The sequence below is a fragment of the Papio anubis genome, chromosome 6, assembly GCF_008728515.1.
Source record: "Papio anubis isolate 15944 chromosome 6, Panubis1.0, whole genome shotgun sequence".
In the NCBI taxonomy this organism is placed as follows: domain Eukaryota; kingdom Metazoa; phylum Chordata; class Mammalia; order Primates; family Cercopithecidae; genus Papio; species Papio anubis.
In genome coordinates this window covers 117,813,824-117,833,523 of record NC_044981.1, presented here as the reverse complement: position 1 = coordinate 117,833,523, position 19,700 = coordinate 117,813,824, and the positions used below count along the sequence as shown (strand labels likewise).

Genomic DNA, 19,700 nt, shown 5'->3' with positions numbered 1-19,700 from the left:
CCTGCCCGCCCATTGCCTGTCGGCAGAGAGCCGCGGGAGGCCCGGCACCTTACACTGCAGAAGGCAGGGGCTGCCCTATGGCCTGGGCTCCCGACAGTTCAGCGCCCGGCCTGGCCAACCGAGCTCAAGAGCAGCAGCAATGGGAGGCTGGATTGCCTGAGCAGCTTGGAAGACCCTTTTGAATGTTAGACCTTCTGTTTGATGAAGAGACACATAGATGATCAACTTAGGCCAGGTTCAAAAGGCTCTTCAACCATATGGAAAGGAAACGCAACCTCCTCCCACAAGGAAAAGGATTAACTCCCCCATTCAACTAGGAGACTTAATCTTACTAAAAACTTAGAAAGAAGGATTCCCCAAGAATCAATTACAACCAAAATGGAAAGAGCCCCTATCAGGCATTATTAAGCACCCCTACTGCTGTTAAACTTAAAAGTTAATTTATTTTTATTTTTATTTTGTAGATGAAGGCTTGCTCTGTTGCCCAGGCTGGAGTACAATGGCTCGATCTCGGCTCACTGCAAACTCTGCCTCCTGGGTTCAAACGACTCTCCTGCCTCAGCCTTCCGAGTAGCTGGGATTGCAGGTGCCTGCCACCACACCCAGCTAATTTTTGTATTTTTAATAGAGACAGGGGTTTCACCATGTTGGCCAGGCTGGTCTCGAACTCCTGACCTCGTGATTCGCCTGCCTCAGCCTCCCAAAGTGCTGGGATTATAGGCATGAGCAACTGCGCCCAGCCTGAACCACCACAGCCAGCCCATTTTTTTCATAATTAAATAATTTAGCCCTTAGAAGAGTTAAGTCATCTACTTTCAGATGTTCCTGCAAATGGAGGGCTTTGTTCTGGCGTTGGTCAACTAAAGCTCTAAGTAAAATGGCTAGAACCTTCCTCTACAAGTAAGAGTGAACAGAGGCTTTGGAAAGAAATTCAGTCTGAGAGAAGAGCTGAGAAACATGGTAGAATTTTAGATTAGCATCATTTTAATAGTAATGGGCTGGGTGTGACTCTTCCTCCTAAAGCACTGGGATTACAGTGCTTTAGGAGGAAGAGTCAGGAGCATTACTTGAGGCCAGGAGTTCAAGACTGGCCTGGTTGACATAGTAAGACCCTGTCCCTACAAACAAACAAACAAACAAAAAGCCTGGTATTGTGGCATGCAAGTAGTTTAGCTACTTAAGAGGCTGAGGCAGAAGGATCACTTGAGCCTGGGAGTTCAAGGCTGCAGTGAGCTTTGATGGCGTACCAGCTTGGGCAACAGAGTGAGACCCTGTCTCTTAAAAAAAGTAATTTTTTATTCTACAGCCCTGAATAGTTTCAAAATATCTTTTCATTCACTGTCTCACCAGTGAAGTTAGTAAAATGAGAGAGATGATTAACATGCAGAGAATTTAAGAGACAAACCCAAGTAAGGGCTCGTGGGCACAGGATGGGTAAGGATGTGCCTGTGTGGTGTGGACTGGACTGTACCTAAGGCTTTGGCTGCAAATCTTTATCTGGTTTTACTTTACTGCAGAACGGCATTTTTAACATCTCATTCATTCATACAAAAATGTATTGCCTTTCCACTATACCTGCTCTGGCACAAATTTCAGCCTTTCATGAGGGCTCAGTCTGGCACCAGAGTCAGGTTAGCAAAAAGGTGAGGGAGTGTGGTGAATGCTGGATCACCGGGAGGGAAGGCTGTGGTTCATGCTGCTGGTGCAGGTGGCATTGGAGCCGGATCCCTAAAGGGTCAAAAGGGGTGACTCCTGTGGATTTCTTTGACTTTCACCAGTGAGGGTCAATGAGATTGTTAAGAAAGCAAAACAACACAGATGTTGTCTTGAGACAATAATCTCTTCTATGGGGGCTGGAAGGGAAGACTGCTTCGCTCTCCTGCTGCGGAGTTGCTCCATGCTGCTTTCTTCCACAGACCTACTTTGTATGAAATGCTCCCGTTTTGCAGGAGTTTTCCTTCCTTGATCCTCTTCTAACAATGGCCTCCTGAGGTTCCACATTTTCTTTTATGCCAGTTTATTCTTTTTTTTATTCATTAATCCAAAGGATATACTGAGTGCTGAAATCTAATGAGAAGGAGCACCGCTATTGAAAATTTGAAACAAAGCCAGGTGCAGTGGCTCATGCCTGTGATCACAGCACTTTCGGAGGCTGAGGCAGGTGGATCACCTGAGGTCGGGAGTTCGAGACCAGCCTGACCATGGAGAAACTCCGTCTCTACTGAAAATGCAAAAAATTACCTGGGCATGGTGGTACCTGCCTGTAATCCCAGCTACTCGGGAGGCTGAGGCGGGAGAATCGCTTGAACCCAGGAGGCGAAGGTTGCGGTGAGCCAAGATGGTGCTGTTGCACTCAAGCCTGGGCAACAAGAACAAAACTCCATCTCAAAAAAAAAAAAAAAAGAAAGAAAGAAAATTTGAAGCAAAAGCCTTCTGAATTGCAAAGACCATGAGGAAGAAATAACTTGGCATGTTCTAGGAACAGAAATAAGGACTTTGAAGCTAGAGATGAGGGTGTATTAGGAGATGACATCAGAGAGTGGGGAGGGTCCAGACCTTGGGAGGAAGTTTAGAATTAAGTGCAACAGGAAGCCATGGGAGGATTTTAAACAGAAGACAGGATCTGATTTATCTATCATTTTAATTTTGTAATTTAGAAAATTTTAAGAAAAGTGCGTGCTAGCAAAGTTTGATGTTTGATATACGGACGATTTGGATAATGGCTTTAGATTGAAGAAAGCATAGGAAAGAGTTGCTATTTAAAGAAGGGGGTTGACCCCAGGATTTAGTTCACACCCACATGTTTGCATTTTGTCTGTTCTTAGCTCAGTCCATATGACCAACTGCTAGTTTAGGACAGAAGGGGTTAGCAGGGATTCCCCTCTTCCCTCCAATTCTCTTAGACCCTATTTTCTTATTAAAAGATTTGCAGGATTCGGTCTCAGTCAGTGATGTCAGCAACCCAGCCATTGTGGTGAACTGATGGCACGCTTATGAAGAAAATGAAGAGCAGCTGATTGACTTCTGAGTATTTCTACCCTAAGCCATGCCAGTCACTTCTTTATACCTTCTTATCTTTTAATCTCTTGTCCTTCCCACTAAGTTATAGCAAGTGGGGAGAAATGTTCCCAGACCATTAAAGGAGGATAATTGGGAATCTCTCTATAGATATTTAAAGTGAATAAGCAGCAATACTCGGCTGCCTGGCACTCAGAGGCACACCTGTAGCATCCAAAGAGCACGCTGAGTTCGAAGGAGTCAGAGAGTGGGACAGGAGGAAAGATGTCTTCAATAAAGTGAATTTGGGCTCTTAGAAATTCTGTTGAGAATGGAAACTGTGATTTTTAGTAGCTACATTCTGATATTTACAATCAGGTCTTCATTAATCTGCCATTTCAAGAGCTTCATTTAGTTTTAAGTAAGTATTTGGAAGGTACACAATTGGAAAAGCCATGAGAGACTACATTACCTTAAATGTATTTATTCTATTTGTTTTCTTGAGTTGCTTTCCACCTTATTACCTTTAAGCTAGTTACAATTTTTTTTTTCAACACACAGTTCGTGTGTATTTGAGAAGGTTGAACTCCCTCCCTCCTCTGTGTACTTATTCATAATGAGGCTCCTTGGTACCCCATGCGTACCTCTTTCAAAGATTTGTGGCACTTAACCACGTTCTGGGCTAGTATTCTCTCTTCCCCTTTAGACTATAAGTTTCTTAAAGAATGGGTTTATAGCTGATTGTTGCCTTCTCTTATGCCTAGCATGTTTTTTATATATTGTATATATTTGTACTTAAAAATTTTTTTTTGGTGGAAATATTTGTTGGAAAATCTATTATATACTTTAATGCTGCCTAAGGATGGGAGAAAATGTGAATGTTTTCTTTTGGACTCAAGATAATCATTGTGCTCTCCAGTTGTTATTTTTGACTCTTGAGGTATTTGGCATGATATCTTCTTCTACTAAACACCTCAGAGCATGAAGCTTCTAAAACACTATTTCAGTATTCCCTTTGTTGTTGTTGTTTTCAGACAGGGTCTTGCTCCGTTGCCTAGGCTGGAATGCAGTGGCGCCATCCTAGCTCACTGTAGCCTCAAACTCCTGGAGCCAAGCAATCCTGCCTCAGCCTCCTGAGTAGTTGAGACTATAGGAGTCTCAGCTAATTTTTGTTGTTGTTACTGAGATGAGGTCTAGCTATGTTGCCCAGGCTGGTATCAAATTTCTGGCCTCAAACAATGCTCCTGCCTTGGCCTCCCAAAGTGCTGGGATTACAGATATGAGCCACCACAGCCAGCCTCGGTTTTCCTTTTTGAGATTATTTTGTATCTTCCCACTTGTTCTAACTGATGCTGGTCTACTGCTTGGAGGCCAAAACTTCACTTTATACAGTTTGTCTGGGAGGGGAATTGAAGGTCTTTTCACATACCTACTACGGACTGAGCATCCTTTGTGTAAAATGCTTGGGCTCAGAAGTGTTTCAAAATTCAGTTTTTTTGGAATTTTGGAATATTTGTGTATCCATAATGAGATATCTTGTGAATGAGGCCCCAGGGTAAACATGAAATTCATTTGTTTCAGATATACCTTGTACACCTAGCCTGAAGGTAATTTGATACAATACTTAAATAATTTCATGCACTAACATTTGTATACATTTGAACCATCAGAAAGCAAGAGTATCAGGTGTGGAATCATTTCAGCACTCAAGTTTCAGATTTTAGAGCATTTCAGATTTGGGATTTTCAGATTAGGGATGCTCAACCTGTAGAATGCAAAACGCATAAGCTTTGTGACAGGTTGTCATGTAAGAGCACTTTTAGCTCAATGGCCAAGCCTCGAGTCAGCAAGTAGCCAAATGTCTGCTGCACAGAGAAGTATGTGGTTGCTAGGTGCCTCTCCCATCAACCACAGGGACTCTTTCCCAAATTTCCTTGATAGAAAATATTTTTACAGAAGCAGTCACCCTCATTCTTCACTCACTCAGCTGTGACAGCACCAGTCTCTAAGCGAGGCATGCACTTGCCTCAGAGCCTTTGACTTTCCACTTTCTCTGCCTAGATTACTCTTTTGCCAGATCATGGCTTGCTCCCTCACTTCCTCCCAGTCTTTTTAAAAATATCACTATCTTTTGGATGTCTTCCCTGACCACTTACACAAAATATTACCAACCCTCATCTTCAGCCCAGCCATCTCTCTCCTGCTTATCCTGTGTGGTACATTTTTATAATAATGAATCATGCCTCCTTGTGTCCACACTCCTATGCAGAGGGAAATGTTTGCTCTTGTGACCAAAAGATGATGTGCATTTTTCCATTCTCTTGAATCTGCTCTGGCTTCATGACATGCTTCAAACAATAGAATGTGACACAGTGATGTGCAAACTCTAAAGCTTTGCTGTCTCACATAAGAACACTTAGGCACATGTAACCATTTGTATTTAAATCACAATTAGATATAAAATTTAAAATTCAGTTCCTCAGTTGTACTAGTCGTATTTCAGATACTAAATAACCGAGTGTGAGTAGCAGGTACCATATTGGAGAGCAATTAGAGACCACAGAGAGGGAAACTGAGGTACTCCAGACAATAGGCAGTGATGATTTCCAGACATGTGAGTGGGGCTGTTTTGTCCCGCCCCACCCATCCAAGCTACAGGATGACTGTGGCCTCACCAGTAATCCCAGGTGATACCAGCCAAAGAATAGGTCAAATTGCCAACCCACAGAATCATGAAAAATAATTGTCATTGTTTTAAGCTATAAGTTTTATATAGGTTTGATATACAATCATGATAATGGAAACACTCTTCAATTCTAATGACTGACAGTAATTTTGAAACCATGCCCTAAGGAGTTACCTCATGGGTGAGGATGTGACAAAATGAGGAAGACAGAGTGAATCCATACCATCCATGACAGTGAGATCAGTTCCTTATTTATCTAAAAAGAGAAAAGGATTTTTGCTATTACTAAAATAAAAACCAAAAGCAGACTGAAATACTTATTAATAGCACAGACTTTTACATCAAAAAATTATTACCAGTAATTTGCAAAATAGATAGTTAAAAAATACAGACCTAACTGGAATCCATTAATTATTTCAATTTAAGATGAACAGATTGGGTGACTTTGTTATATCTTGCTCTGACATATTTTGTAATATTAAATACATAGTATTTAATTCTGAAAGCATTTATTCCTTAATTTATTATGCTCAAGCATTTATTGAGTGCTTTCTATATATGTCTAGGTGGGTACAATAGAGGATTTTAAATGATTAAGACCTGAATGTTACCATGGAAGAACTCACAATTTAATGGAGGGAACAGATGCATGGTCAAAATATATGCATATTAACACAGTATAAGCTGTGTTAGAGGAATGGGAAGTGCTCTAGAAACACTGAGGTGGGAGCAGCCACCTTATTATTGCCTGTACTGAATATATAGAATGAGCTCTGACTTTGCAGATGCACTGGGGATAAAGACTAGAAAAGAAACAAATTAGGCCAGGCGCAGTGGCTCACGTCTGTAATCCCAGCACTTTGGGAGGCCAAGTTGGGTGGATTGCCTGAGCTCAGGAGTTCAAAACCACCCTGGGCAACATGGTGAAACCCTGTCTCTACTGAAATACAAAAGAAATTGGCCAGGCATGGTGGCACACACATGTAATCCAAGCTACTTGGGAGGCTGAGGCCACAGAATTGCTTGAGCCTGGGAGGCAGAGGTTGCAGTGAGCCAAGATCATGCCACTGCATTCCAGCTTGTGTGACAGAGTGAGACTCCATCTCAAAAAAAAAGAAAAAAAAGAAAAAAGAAGCACATTACCTAGAGAATTGTTTTGGGTAAAAAACAGAATTATTGTTTTATTTTAACAATAACCTTATTGAGATAGTATTTCAGTATCATAATATTTACCCATTTGAAGTGTGCAGTTCAGGAGCTTTTAGTATTTTCAGCGAATTGTGCACCATCATTGCTATCTAGATTCATAACTTTTTTTTTTTTTTTTTTTTGAGACAGAGTCTCGTTCTGTCGCCCAGGCTGGAGTGTAGTAGCAAAATCTCAGCTCACTGCAACCTCCGCCTCTTGGGTTCAAGCAATTCTCCTGCCTCAGCCTCCCGAGTAGCTGGGACTACAGGCTCCCGCAACCACACCCGGCTAATTTTTATAGTTTTAGTAGAGATGGGGTTTCACCATATTGGCCAGGCTGGTCTTGAACTCCTGACCATGTGATCCTCCTGCCTCAGCCTCCCAAAGTGCTGGGATTGCAGGCGTGAGCCACTGCACCTGGCCCATAACTTGTTTATATTCCAGAAAGAACATCCATACCAATAAGCAGTCATTCCTATCCCTCCCCTCACTCTCCAAGTTCTCCAGTCTTAAGCAACCAGCAGTCTACTTTCTGCCTCTATAGACTTGCCTGTTTGGGGCATTGCATGGTAATGGAATCTTACACTATGCCCTTTCATGTTTAGCTTCTTTCACTGAGCATGTTTTTAAAATTCTTCCATGTTATAGCATATATCAGTATTTCATTCATTTTTATTAATGAATAAGATGTCATTCATTGTGTTATGGATATATCACATTTTGTTTATTCATTCAACAGGTGATGGATATTTGGGTTGTCTCCATCTTTCGGCTGTTATGAATAAGGCTACTATAAACATTCATGTAAGAGTGTTTATGTGGACATATGTTTTACTTTTTCTTCAGTATATACCTATGTGTAGAATTTCTGGGTCATGTTGACAATTCTGTGTTTAACATTTTGAGGACATGCCAAACTGATTTCCAGAGTGGCTGTGATATGGGTTGGCTCTGTGTCCCCACCCAAATCTCACCTTGAATAGTAATAATCCCCACGTGTCATGGGAGGGACCCAGTGGGAGGTAATTAAATCATGGGGGCAGGTTTTTCCCGTGCTGTTTTTGTGATAGGGAATAAGTCTCAGGAGATCTGATGGTTTTATAATGGAGAGTTCCCCAGCACATGCTCTCTTGCCTCCCGCCATGTAAGACGTCCCTTTGCTCTTCCTTCATCTTCTGCCATGATTGTGAGGACTCCCCAGCCATGTGGAACTATGAGTCCATTAAACCTCCTTCCTTTATAAATTACCCAGTCTCAGGTATGTTTTTATTAACAGCATGAGAATGGACTAATACTGGCTGCAATTTTACCATTCCACCAACAAGCATCAAGGTTCCTGTTTCTTCACATCCTCACCAAAAGTTGTTATTATCTGGAACAGAACAGTTTTGAATAAAAATATAAACTCATTAAAACAGAAAAATTCTAATTAGATTATGTTATATGTATTTAAGGTGGCCCATATATCAGTCACGTGATATTGGAACTTAAAGCTGAATGCCACTTTGTAGCTCTGTGTACAAAACACCTCGCTGGAGTCTAATGATCTTATCATTAGTGTTCACCAGGTGGTTGGGAAATGCAGGTTTTCTTTTATGTCTAATTGAGAGAGGTAAAGGGTGAAATGATTATATGTGTAAAGCTGTTGAAAGTTAAATCTATGTCTGACATACAATTAAATATAATTGAAGTAGGACAAATTGAATAACAAAATTAAATTTACAAAATAGGATATGAATGAAAATTATTACATGTGTGCTGCTTGGTAGGATATTTGGGTGGTGCATTAGCCTGAGGGCCAGAACCCCGTATTTGTACTTACTTGACGTGGTTCCCACCTGCCCAGGCTTGCCTCCTGTACTTCCCTACATTGGCATATCAAAGGAGTTCACGAGACATTCTCCAGCCAGCACCCTGCACAGAGAGGATTTCTTTCTTTTTTCTTTTCTTTTTTTTTCCTGAAGCACATGAGTTTAGTGTGGTTAGGAAGGAAAATAGAATCTGACTCAGACTTGCTTTTAATGAATCCAGGAGACCTGACAATGATATAAAAAACAAAAATAAAAATCTGACAGTACCCCCCAACTTGTCAGTGACTTTCCATAGCCCATGATTGGGATGAGTGAGTCTCAGTGCATAAGTCTCAGTGCATTGCAGTGGTCTCTGTGGCTTGACCTCCGCCCACACCTTCAGCTTGAGCTGCTGCCACTCTCTGAGTACTGAAATGTTTGTAGTTCCCTGAGGGCACATACTGTGACACTCCTGCATTCTCTGCTAGTGTTTAGTTTCCTTTGCTGGGAGTACCTTCCTCTCTCTGCAAGACTCAATTTAGGCACCACCTCCCCCAGGAAGCATTACAGATCCCCCAAGGCTCTACTAGGTCCCAGACATGGCATTAATCTGGGTGCGTTGTTTACCATGCTGAACAAAAATGGAAAAAGTCTCTAGTCTAGTGGAGATTATATTTTACCTAAGAGAGAAACTGAACAAGAAATATAGAAATGTCACCTACCTTGCATAGTAGAAGGTGACAGGTCTAGGAAATACAAAGATAGTTAAGCAGAATAATGAGAATGGAAAATGTAGGGGATGGGAAAGGTGGAATGCTACATTCAATAAGGCAGGTGGATGGGCCTCACCTTCTAGACGGCCTTAAAAAGGGTGAGGGAATCTGTGATGTGGCTAAATCTCAGAAAAGAGCTTTCCAGGCAGAGCAAACAGCCAGCCAAAGAGATTACTCTATTGTCAGAGTCTCCATGTTAAACTAATAAAATTCCATCCATAAAGGAAGTTGATAGGTTGGTTTTCCAAAGTATCCTTTCTATATATAGACCAATATATACATATTTCCATTTCAATTTTTGAAATGTAAAATGAAGTTCAAAGACAAATCTCTCCTTTGCCCTCTTCCCTCCCCACACTCCTACACAATGCACATTTTGTGGACTATTAATAGTCTAGAATTCCTAGTCAGAAATTACCGTACACCTAAGTTGCATGGATCATATTGTCTTCTTTCTCCAACACAAGATCTGGATTTGCCTGTGAAATATATGCCCATAGTAGTTTTATATTTCCTGAGGGCCGGTTCTGCCTCTGCTCTTCCTTCTCTCAGTCATTTACCTTTATGTCCTGTCTTCTCTCATTTTTTAATTTCTTTCTACATAATTGCCTATTGCTGTTTTCTGGTTGATCTTTTGTGCTAAATTCTAATTGCCATTGTGTGAATTCTTCCTCCTATTTGATAAAACAGAGTGAAGAGGTGTTCTAAGGTCTTCACCTTCTCTTCAGTGGCTTGCATTAAATCCGTACATTTCTGAGACTTCCCCTTCCCCAGGAAGAAATCTAGCATAGCGCTTGCACAGCGTTTAAAGAATCTTGACTACTCCTGGGCCGGGCTCGGTGGCTCTTGCCTGTAATCCCAGCACTTGGGAGGCCGAGGCAGGCAGATCATGAGGTCAGGAGATCGAGACCATCCTGGCGAACATGGTGAAATGCAATCTCTACTAAAAATACAAAAAATTAGCCAGGCGTGCTGGTGGGCGCCTGTAGTCCCAGCTACTCAGGAGGCTGAGGCAGGAGAATGGCATGAACCCGGAAGGTGGAGGCAGAGATTGCAGTGAGCCGAGATTGCACCACTGCGCTCCAGCCTGGGCGACAGAGCAAGACTCTGCCTCAAACAAACAAACAAACAAAAAACAAAACCTACTCCTAGATGGGTGTGGTGGCTTACACCTGTAATCCCAGCACTTGGGAGGCCAAGGCAGGTGGATCACCTGAGGTTGGAAGTTTGAGACCAACCTGGCCAACCATGGCCAACATGGTGTAAAACCCCATCTCTATTAAAAATACAAAAATTAGCTGGGCGCAGGGGTGGGCACCTGTAATCCCAGCTACTTGAGAGGCTGAAGCAGGAGAATCACTTGAACCTGAGGTTGCAAATGAGCAGAGATTGCACCACTGCACTCCAGCCTGGGTGACAGAGTGAGACACCATCTCAAAAAAAAAAAAAAAGAGGAATGTTTACTGCTCCCATATTTACTGATTAGATGTGGGTTTGGGAGATATCTTGACCACTAAAATTTAAAAAAATAATTTTGCTATATTACCTACTATTTTTCACAATTTTTAAGTAGCATGATTTTTCATGTCATTATTATATATTTTTAGGTGATTTTGGAAGTAAATGCTAGGAATATTTTTATTCCTCTAGAGCTTCGTGCTCTAATAACATAATAATCTAAGTTAAAGAACTGGCTCAAGACTTGTAAATGTGTATTTTTTTGGATTAAAAATATTTTTTTCCATTTCTCTTGTGTCTCTTTTTATTTCCATATATTAAAGTTTTAAGTGCCAGATGTATATAATCTTTTTTTTTTTTTTAATTTCCTGAATGTCACATCCTGAAACTTCTTCACAAGCTGCGTTTGTTAAACAGGAGATGGTGGAAGGTTTGCTATCCCCGCCCGCCCCCGCCTCCACCCCCCACCAACCAACATAGTCATTTAATGCTCATCAGTGATAATTGCTCTGCGAATTTAGTTGATTTACCTTGCTGTCAGTGTTCGGTTTTACGGAATCTAGGAAAAAGATATACAAATGTACCTTTGCATTTTAGAGAAAGTTTTATTTTATCCTATATCCTGTGTTACATCACTATATTTTAATTGTGGATTTTTTGGTTCACTTTTCTCCTTTATTTTAAATTTTTTATCGAAGTAATAATTGTGTAGTTTAAAAGTCAAATTATATTGACAATACTTACACACAAAAAATAGTATTTATGTCACTCTATCTCTCACTAGTTCTTGTCAGCTCTTCTCATCCCTCCCCACCTGTGAGGGTTAAGCTACACTTTGGTTAGTCCAAACGCACTTTCCAGTACGCTTACCACGTTATGACTTATCTTCTCTATACACGCATAGGAAAATTATCAGTAATAGTGGTTTCTAGAGTAGTACTTGAGGAGGGTGACAGGCGGCATGTGCATGCTTCATGACCTTACTCAATCAAGCACTCTACTCTTGATTTACTGCTAAATCCTCCTTGAATCTTTCGATTTCCTAAAGGCTATCATGAGATTTTCTGGATATAGAAAATGTAGCCCATTAGTTTCTGTCAACTTCATTACCATTGGTTTGTGTGTGTGTGTGTGTTGCTTAGATCCATATTTTACATAAGATGATTATTCTGGTATTTCTAGATTTTTTCATTCTTACTTTTTATTGACAACGGAAGAAAAGGATCTAGCCTGCAAATACTGTAACATCCCAACATAGTGATGTCAAATACTACTAAAAATTTAGTTGTCTTCCAAAGGAAATATTTTATTCATTCTAAAATATAATGAAAGTTCAGTATTTTAGAAAATAAAAGTCTGACTTTTCATAATAGGTTGCCAGGAAACTACACTGAAAGCAAAATATTAGAGCCAGTAGGTGGTTATGTGTTTAATTTTAAGAGGATAACAATATTAACAAATTCCATTTGGCAACAGCATTAAAATTGCACCTGAGAAAATCTTCATTTACTCTTACCTTGCAGCAGTCGCTGAAGGAGTTTTTTTGTTTTTATAGGTGCAGGGGTGAAAGTTTAGCTCCACTTAAAAGAACAAAGGTGCTAAAGAGAAACTATTCTGAGAATCATAGATTTGCATGAAAAATTTCACATAAGAAAAATAGTAATTGCCTCAGCATGAGAGATGGAACATATTTTAAGATAATTGCAGATTGTTTTGTATGTGCTCTCATTGGTTTAGTTTTGATTTCATGTATGTACTTTGTTTCTATCTCATTTTTTTTTTCTTAATGGATTCTAAATAATGTAAAACCCTTCAGAGGCTCTTATTGCTACTTGTGAAATTACCTTTCTCTGTATCATTGGATGTAATTTTTTTGTCAGTCAGTCTTACAAGAAAAAAGTATCTTAGCAAAGGCTATTATATTTTATCAATCTGACATTTGTGAAAAGCCTAAAAGTACATTTTGCGCAAATTCAAATACACTGTAACAATTTCCCTTAGGTGAAAATTTTAAAGCTGTTTCTTTTTTTGTACAGTTAAGTTTTACAGAAATTATCTTTTTTCCTTTGTATTTTTCTTCATATCTATAAAATTTACATTTTGGCTTCTAACTTAGCTGCAATGCTTGCTATTAGTCATTTTCTTGCTAAGTGTGGTCAGAAGTGGTATAGTTGACGATGTCCCTTAATTTGGTGAACACGTGAGGTTACAAACTCAACTTTTGCTTCTCTTTTGAAAGGCCCTGAGACGGGAGTTAAAGGAGAAAGAATATTCCGTCCTGAATGCTGTCGACCAGGCCCGAGTTTTCTTGGCTGATCAGCCGATTGAGGCCCCTGAAGAACCAAGAAGAAACCTACAATCAAAAACAGGTGAGACTGATTTCTCCACTACATCATAAAAACACATGCTAGGAGAACAAAAGACCCAAAATCAAGTAGGAAATTTCCTTATAGCATTTTAGTATCTAATATTTAAATCTTTTCTTCTAAGTGTTACTTTATTCAAATATGTCATTAATTAATAGATATCTAGATTCTTAAATTAAGAAAATAAAATTTTTGTATACCTCAATATCAATTTTAAAGGAAATTAACTGCAGAAAAAAATGGATTGATCTAAAAAGTGTACTGTAACTATAAAAATAATTTCTGTAAGAAATAAAAATTTATATTTCTTATAAACCAGTTACATGATAAATAATTGCAAGTAGTAGTAGGAAGTTATTAAAATATAAAAGTAAATATATAAAATATTTCAAGGTCTATAAGTAAGATTACTTTTGATAATGACACACCAAAGTCCTTTCTTTTACAAGCAGACATTTCTTTAATTTTAAAATAACACAGTGTAGTGTTTATTTACTTTGACTTAAAATTTAAATGATAACTACCTTACTAGCAAATTTACTAGCAAAAAAAAATTTCTTATATTTAAACATGTTATGTGATAATAATTGCAAGTAGAAGAAATTTATTAAAATATAATAGTAACTATATAAAATATTTAAATATCTATATGTAAGGTTACTTTTAAAAATGAGACACCTAAGTACTTTTCTTTTACAAGCAGACAACAGCATTTGTTTAATTTAAAAATAACCTGCCACTGCACTCCAGCCTGGGCGACAGAGCGAGACTACGTCTCCAAAAAAAAATAAAAATAAAAATAAAAATAAAATAAAAATAACCTGTAACATTTATGTACTTTAGCTTAAAATTGAAACAGTAACTACCCTACTAACAAATAGCAATACATCATATAATAAACTTAAGAGAAAATGTGTGATGAATTCTGGGTCCATTGTATATCTGTATTGTGGTTTTTCACTGCTGACAATAAAATCATTCTGATACATTTTTTAAAATAAACATGCCATTCAAAATCATTTTTCATCATTCACTTCGCATAGTAACAGCAAACCTGAAAGATTACCTCTTACTGTGTAAATCATAAACATTTATTACTTGTAAGGGAAGCATAGTTGGAAAATGCTTTCTTTGACTATAACTGGAACTAGGTCGGACATATGGACAGGTAGCCATTTTCCTACTGAATCGTACGCAAGGAACCTTCTTCAGTCTGAATAAATTTCCCATCAAGACCATAATCTTTTTGACTCTCTGAAACTAATTCTATATATGTGTGTGTATGTACACACACACGCACACACACACAGAGCACACTTAACTTGTCTGGCATTTCTTTTTATTTTCTGCTGGTGGTATCACCATCTTTCCAGTTAGCCTCCTAGAAAGCTAAGTCATTGTTGAGTCTTCCACTTTTCACCAAATCCGGTGGTCTACAAATCACTCATAATTATTATTTCTTTTCTTTTTCTTTTTTTTTTTTTTGAGATTGAGTCTCACTCTGTCACCTAGGCTGGAGTGTAGTGGCGCGATCTCGGCTCACTGCAACCTCTGCCTCCTAGGTTTAAGCGATTCTCATACCTCAGTCCCCCACATAGCTGGGACTACAGGCATCACCACCCATGTAGCTAGTTTTAGGTATTTTAGTAGAGATGAGGGTTTCTCCCACATGTTGGCAAGGCTGGTCTCAAGCCCACAGCCTCCAAGTGATCTGCCTGCCAGCCTCCCAAAGTGCTGGGATTACAGGCGTGAGCCACTGCATAAACATATATTGCTATTTCTGTCTTTGAAGAATTATTCCTTCTGAGTACTGTGTTTATTTATATATATATATATATATATAAAATGTATACACACCATTTTATATACAATATATCATGTGCACACCATTAATTCCATAATTCCACATTCTCAGGCTTCTGTGTGTAGACTTGGAATAGTTTTAGGCAGAATCTATTGCTACTTTTGGTAGCATCGGTCCCATTGCATTGTTCTATCATCTGTGTGAAGCACATAGTATTTGCCCATATATTCTCCCTTGTCCGCTTAGTCTACTACTGATAAGTAAATCTTATCATATAATCATATTCATGTTTCTCCCCTGATTATACATCTTTCTTGACTTTCCATTAAATACTGAAAAAAAAATCTTGGCCTCCAGCATGACATATTTTATTTTATTTTCATTTTATTTAATTTTATGTATTATTTTGAGACAGGTTTTGCTCTGTTGTCCAGGCTGGAGTGTAGTGGTGAAATCATGGCCAACTGCACGTCAGTGTCCCAGGATCAAGTGATTCTCCCACTTCAGCTTACTGAGTAGCTAAGATTATAGGCTATGTTTTTAAAAAGTTTTCGTAGAGATGGAATCTCATTGTATTGTCTACGTTGGTCATGAACTTCTGGGCTCAAGCCATCTTCCCATTTTGGTCTCCAAAAGGGCTGAGATTACAGCCATGAGCCACCATGCCTAGCCTAGCATATTTATTTTAAAAATCTTTGTAGACCGGGCACGATGGCTCATACCTTTAATCACAGCACTTTGGGAGGCCGAGGCTGGTGGATCACGAGGTCGGGAGATGGAGACCAGCCTGGCCAACATGGTGAAACCCTGTCTCTACTAAAATACAAAAAATTAGCCAAGCTTGGTGGTTCATGCCTGTAGTCCCAGCTACTCAGGAGGCTGAGGCAGGGGAATCGCTTGAACCTGGGAGGCAGAGATTGCAGTGAGCTGAGATAACACCCCAGCCTGGTGACACAGCCAAACTCTGTCTCAAAAAAAAAAATAAAAAACTTTGTAATTGAAGCCCTCCTGATTTTTCAACAAATTTTTTACTACCATTTTTATAGTTCCATAACCAATCTATACTATCTACTTCCTTGAATGATTTTGGAACTGTCTTGTCATGGATGTGCTACCTTCTCTTCTTTCATCTTTTGAAGTTTTTTCAAAAGAACATTTTAAGGCTTGCTTATGTCCTTCATATACAATATTAGAATGGTTAAGAGCCTTAGAGATGAACTAGTCCAAGGCTACTCACTTAATAGATGAGAAAACTGAGGTCCATCAAGGAAAAATGAACTGCTTAGGTCTCAGCCCAGTCCTGTTGGATATATAACATATGCAGCTTTTATTTGTATTGATTTTCAGATGTTAACATTTTCTTACTTACCCTAAGTTCAGGAATCCAGTTTTGATCATTTTACAACCTGTGCAATGCCTGTGTATATCAGGTACTCAATAAAAGTTTCATGAAGGGTACATGACTGCCTGAGTAAATAAGAGGTATAAAGAAATTCATTTATTTATTATTCTGACTTTATATACAACCTATTACAAGAATGTTTTTATGAGCTAGATGTTTAACAATGATTCCTTTCTACCCCACTCTTCCCACCACCATCACCATATTTAACAACAAGGAAAATGAGCCCAGATATCTCATGTACCCCATAAATATATGTATACTTATTGTGTACCCACAAAAATTTTACAAAAAGGAAACAAGCCCAAACTGTAGAGAATTCTTTGAAAGAGTTGAACTCATCAGTACTTACTTTTCCTCACAATCTTGAGTCTATAAGGAATAACTGTAGATGGGAGAAACTGATATTATCAGCAGTAGAGTAATTGGATTATTGGTTTTTAAGACAAAATGGAAATAAACCCCAACTTTTCTAGAATAAGTGCTCAACATTTACGAAATTCCTTTCCTATATCTATCAAGAAACCCCTGCCCCCTCCTGCCACCCTGAGTCCATTCTTCCTGCAGTCTTTGCATCTTACCTCATGCCCCTCCATCTTCTGGGTTGCTCAGGCTAAAATCCATTGGTCGCTATTGGCTCCTTTGTCCTTTTGTCACCCAAATCCATTTTGTCAGCAAGTCTTGTCATCACTACATTCAAAATGTACCTAGAATATGATCCTTTATCACCACATCTACTATGCTCTCCTGGTCTAAGCCCCTACTACCCCTTGGATGATTGCAGGTTCCTTCAACTCATCTCCCTGCTCTGACTTTGCTCCCTTATTAGAGATTTCCCACACAACAGCCATAAGGAGCATTTGAATATATACGTCATATCATGTGACTCAGAGAAGTCAGATTCTTATAATGGCTCACAGACTCTATGCCAGGGGATGCCATGTTACGTTTCTGACCTGGTCTCTTATTATGGTCCCTTTCATTCCACTTCCTGCAGGTGTAAGCTCCATGAAGACAGAGGGTTATTTCTTTTTTCCACTGCTGTGTTTTGTAATATTTAGAATATTATCTGGAACATGGTAGGTGCTTATTACATAGTGTTGAATGAATACATACATAAGCTGAGTACTGTCCAAGATGGATAAAGAAGTATAAGACATGTTCCTGAGGTTTCAATTTAGTGAGAGATCAAAACTAGCACAGAGGGTGAGAAGGCAAGCCATGTAAAAGTGTCCATACTCATGCACTCAGTTGTGTCCTGAGGATTCTAAGTGATGTGGGCATTCCAGGAGAGAAGGACTCTGAGGGTCAGAGTGGAGAGGTTGATTTCTGAGCTAGTCTTAGGCGTATGGACAGGTAGGAAGTGATTAAGTTCGAGAAAGATGGATGGCCATACTGGGGGACAGGATCCTTAGCAGAACAGCTCAGCCATAAGGAAAATGCAGCTGTATTTTGGGGAGTCAGTAGACAGCCTGGCCTGGTTGCCTGTACGGCAGATGGGGATGAGATGCTTGTATGTGCTGAACAGTTCAGGCTACAGAGGACCTGGAAAGTCAGGCAGAACACTGTAACTTCATACAACAAGAAAGAAGGTGCTACTACAGTTTTGTTTTTTTAAGCTTGGGGAAAAAAATAAGAAGTTCACTTGTCTCATCTTATCCAATTTAAAATCTACCTTCAGTCGGCTTTTCTTGTCTCCTTGCTTCCCGAGTACTTTGCAAAGTTTATAAAAAGCTACTTTAAAGCAGTACAAACTGTTACATCACTAAAAATCCACATTATTCTAGACTCTCCTCAGTGGTCAGTCATTTAAGGGTTAAAACGATATTGTATAATTTTAAAAAAAGTTTCATGAACATTCTAGTTATGGATCATAGTGTTGGTGAGGAAGTCTGTACATTTGGGCATTCATGTTTCAAATCCCTAATAAAATGTCTAGAAAGATACACAGAAGAAAAAAAAAAGATACTGGCTTTTGAGTTCTTATTTTACTGCGACATTCAGGATGTTTTAAGCCTCATGTTTTTAATACTACATTTGGGGGGCAAGAAAAAAAAAGTCATGTCAATTTAACTTTATGTTAGTTTTTTTGTTTATTTGTTTATTATTAGCAATGTTCATACTACCTCCTTTCCTGACATTATTTTCTATAACACTGGCTGATTTCACCTGTTGTTAAAAATAAGTCAAAGAAAACTATCCATAATAGCTTTTATAGTTTCGTTGTTTACTATGACTTATGCACATCTGCTATTAGAAGCAGCAAGCATTTGAACATTAGTTATCCTGTTTGATGCTGAAGTACTCAATGCTGGAGAGATTAGATCTGGAAGAAATCAAGTGATTTTTTTTGGTTCTATTCAATAAGCATTTTGTGAGTATGTGATGTGTACCATGTTATAAAGACATACCAAGATGGAGTCACCTCTTTTCTTTTAAGTAACTATTCTAGAAAACACTTTCCTCCATGATTTTTATCTCCAACGCCTTTTTTCCTTCCAACTCCTTTAAATTTTTTTTCTATTATTAATTATCTTATAGTGTTGTATGTATTTTTAAGTATTTAAAAATCACTATTAATTGACCTTTCCACATTAGTTTCCTCCATACCAATCTTATGCCAGGCCTATTTCAATATATTCTTAATTGGCATTTCTCCATTAACATAAATCCTAAAATGATAAACCTAAAGCACAAACCTGTCATGAGGTTTCCTGGGGACAAAAACTGTCCGTAGTGCATGCCATGGGGTCTGAGCTCCTCCACCTGGCACAAAAGACTGCACAGCATTTTGGCCTCAGCTTTTCCATCCAGCCCCACCTCGTGCCTCTCTTCACTCCACTCTTGAGGTTCATTGGAAGCCAGGCTCCTCACAACGTTCTGCAGGTAGTGGTCTTCCTTGCCTTTGCCCCATTGCCCATCCCGGTCTTCTGCCTGTAGGTCCTCTGACCTGATTTCCAACGCTTGCCTCATTGGCCCGCGCAGCTGCTGGTCATCCTGCCGGCTCTGCTGGGGCTTTGTGTCTTCCTGGACGCTTTCCCTTCCTGAGCTCTCTGCCATGATTCCCTGGCACCCTGTTGTCTCTCTCACTGTGTTTTCCAATGTCTGTGTCTGAAGCTCAGCCCTTTCCTCTTTTTTTAGTGACTACCCTCATTGATGCAGAATCTGAAAGAGTGTAAAAAAATGATCTGAGCAGCCAGGATAGAGATTGTGTGGAAAACATAGTGCAGATCCTT

General features: G+C 39.2%; 1 protein-coding gene across 16 annotated transcripts in view; it reads left to right on the top strand.

Moving 5' to 3' along the window:
- The window catches only part of UTRN (utrophin), a 590,704-nt gene that overhangs the window by 448,974 nt on the left and 122,030 nt on the right, over positions 1-19,700 (top strand). For 15 of the 16 annotated variants that reach the window (XM_021936868.2, XM_021936864.2, XM_021936872.2 and 12 more), the window contains one exon: positions 13,132-13,261. In XM_021936868.2, the coding sequence (XP_021792560.2) occupies positions 13,132-13,261 (130 nt within the window). Of the gene's footprint in view, positions 1-7,633; positions 7,676-13,131; positions 13,262-19,700 lie in introns of those variants that run through there. The other variant, XM_021936877.2, reaches the window with a different exon arrangement.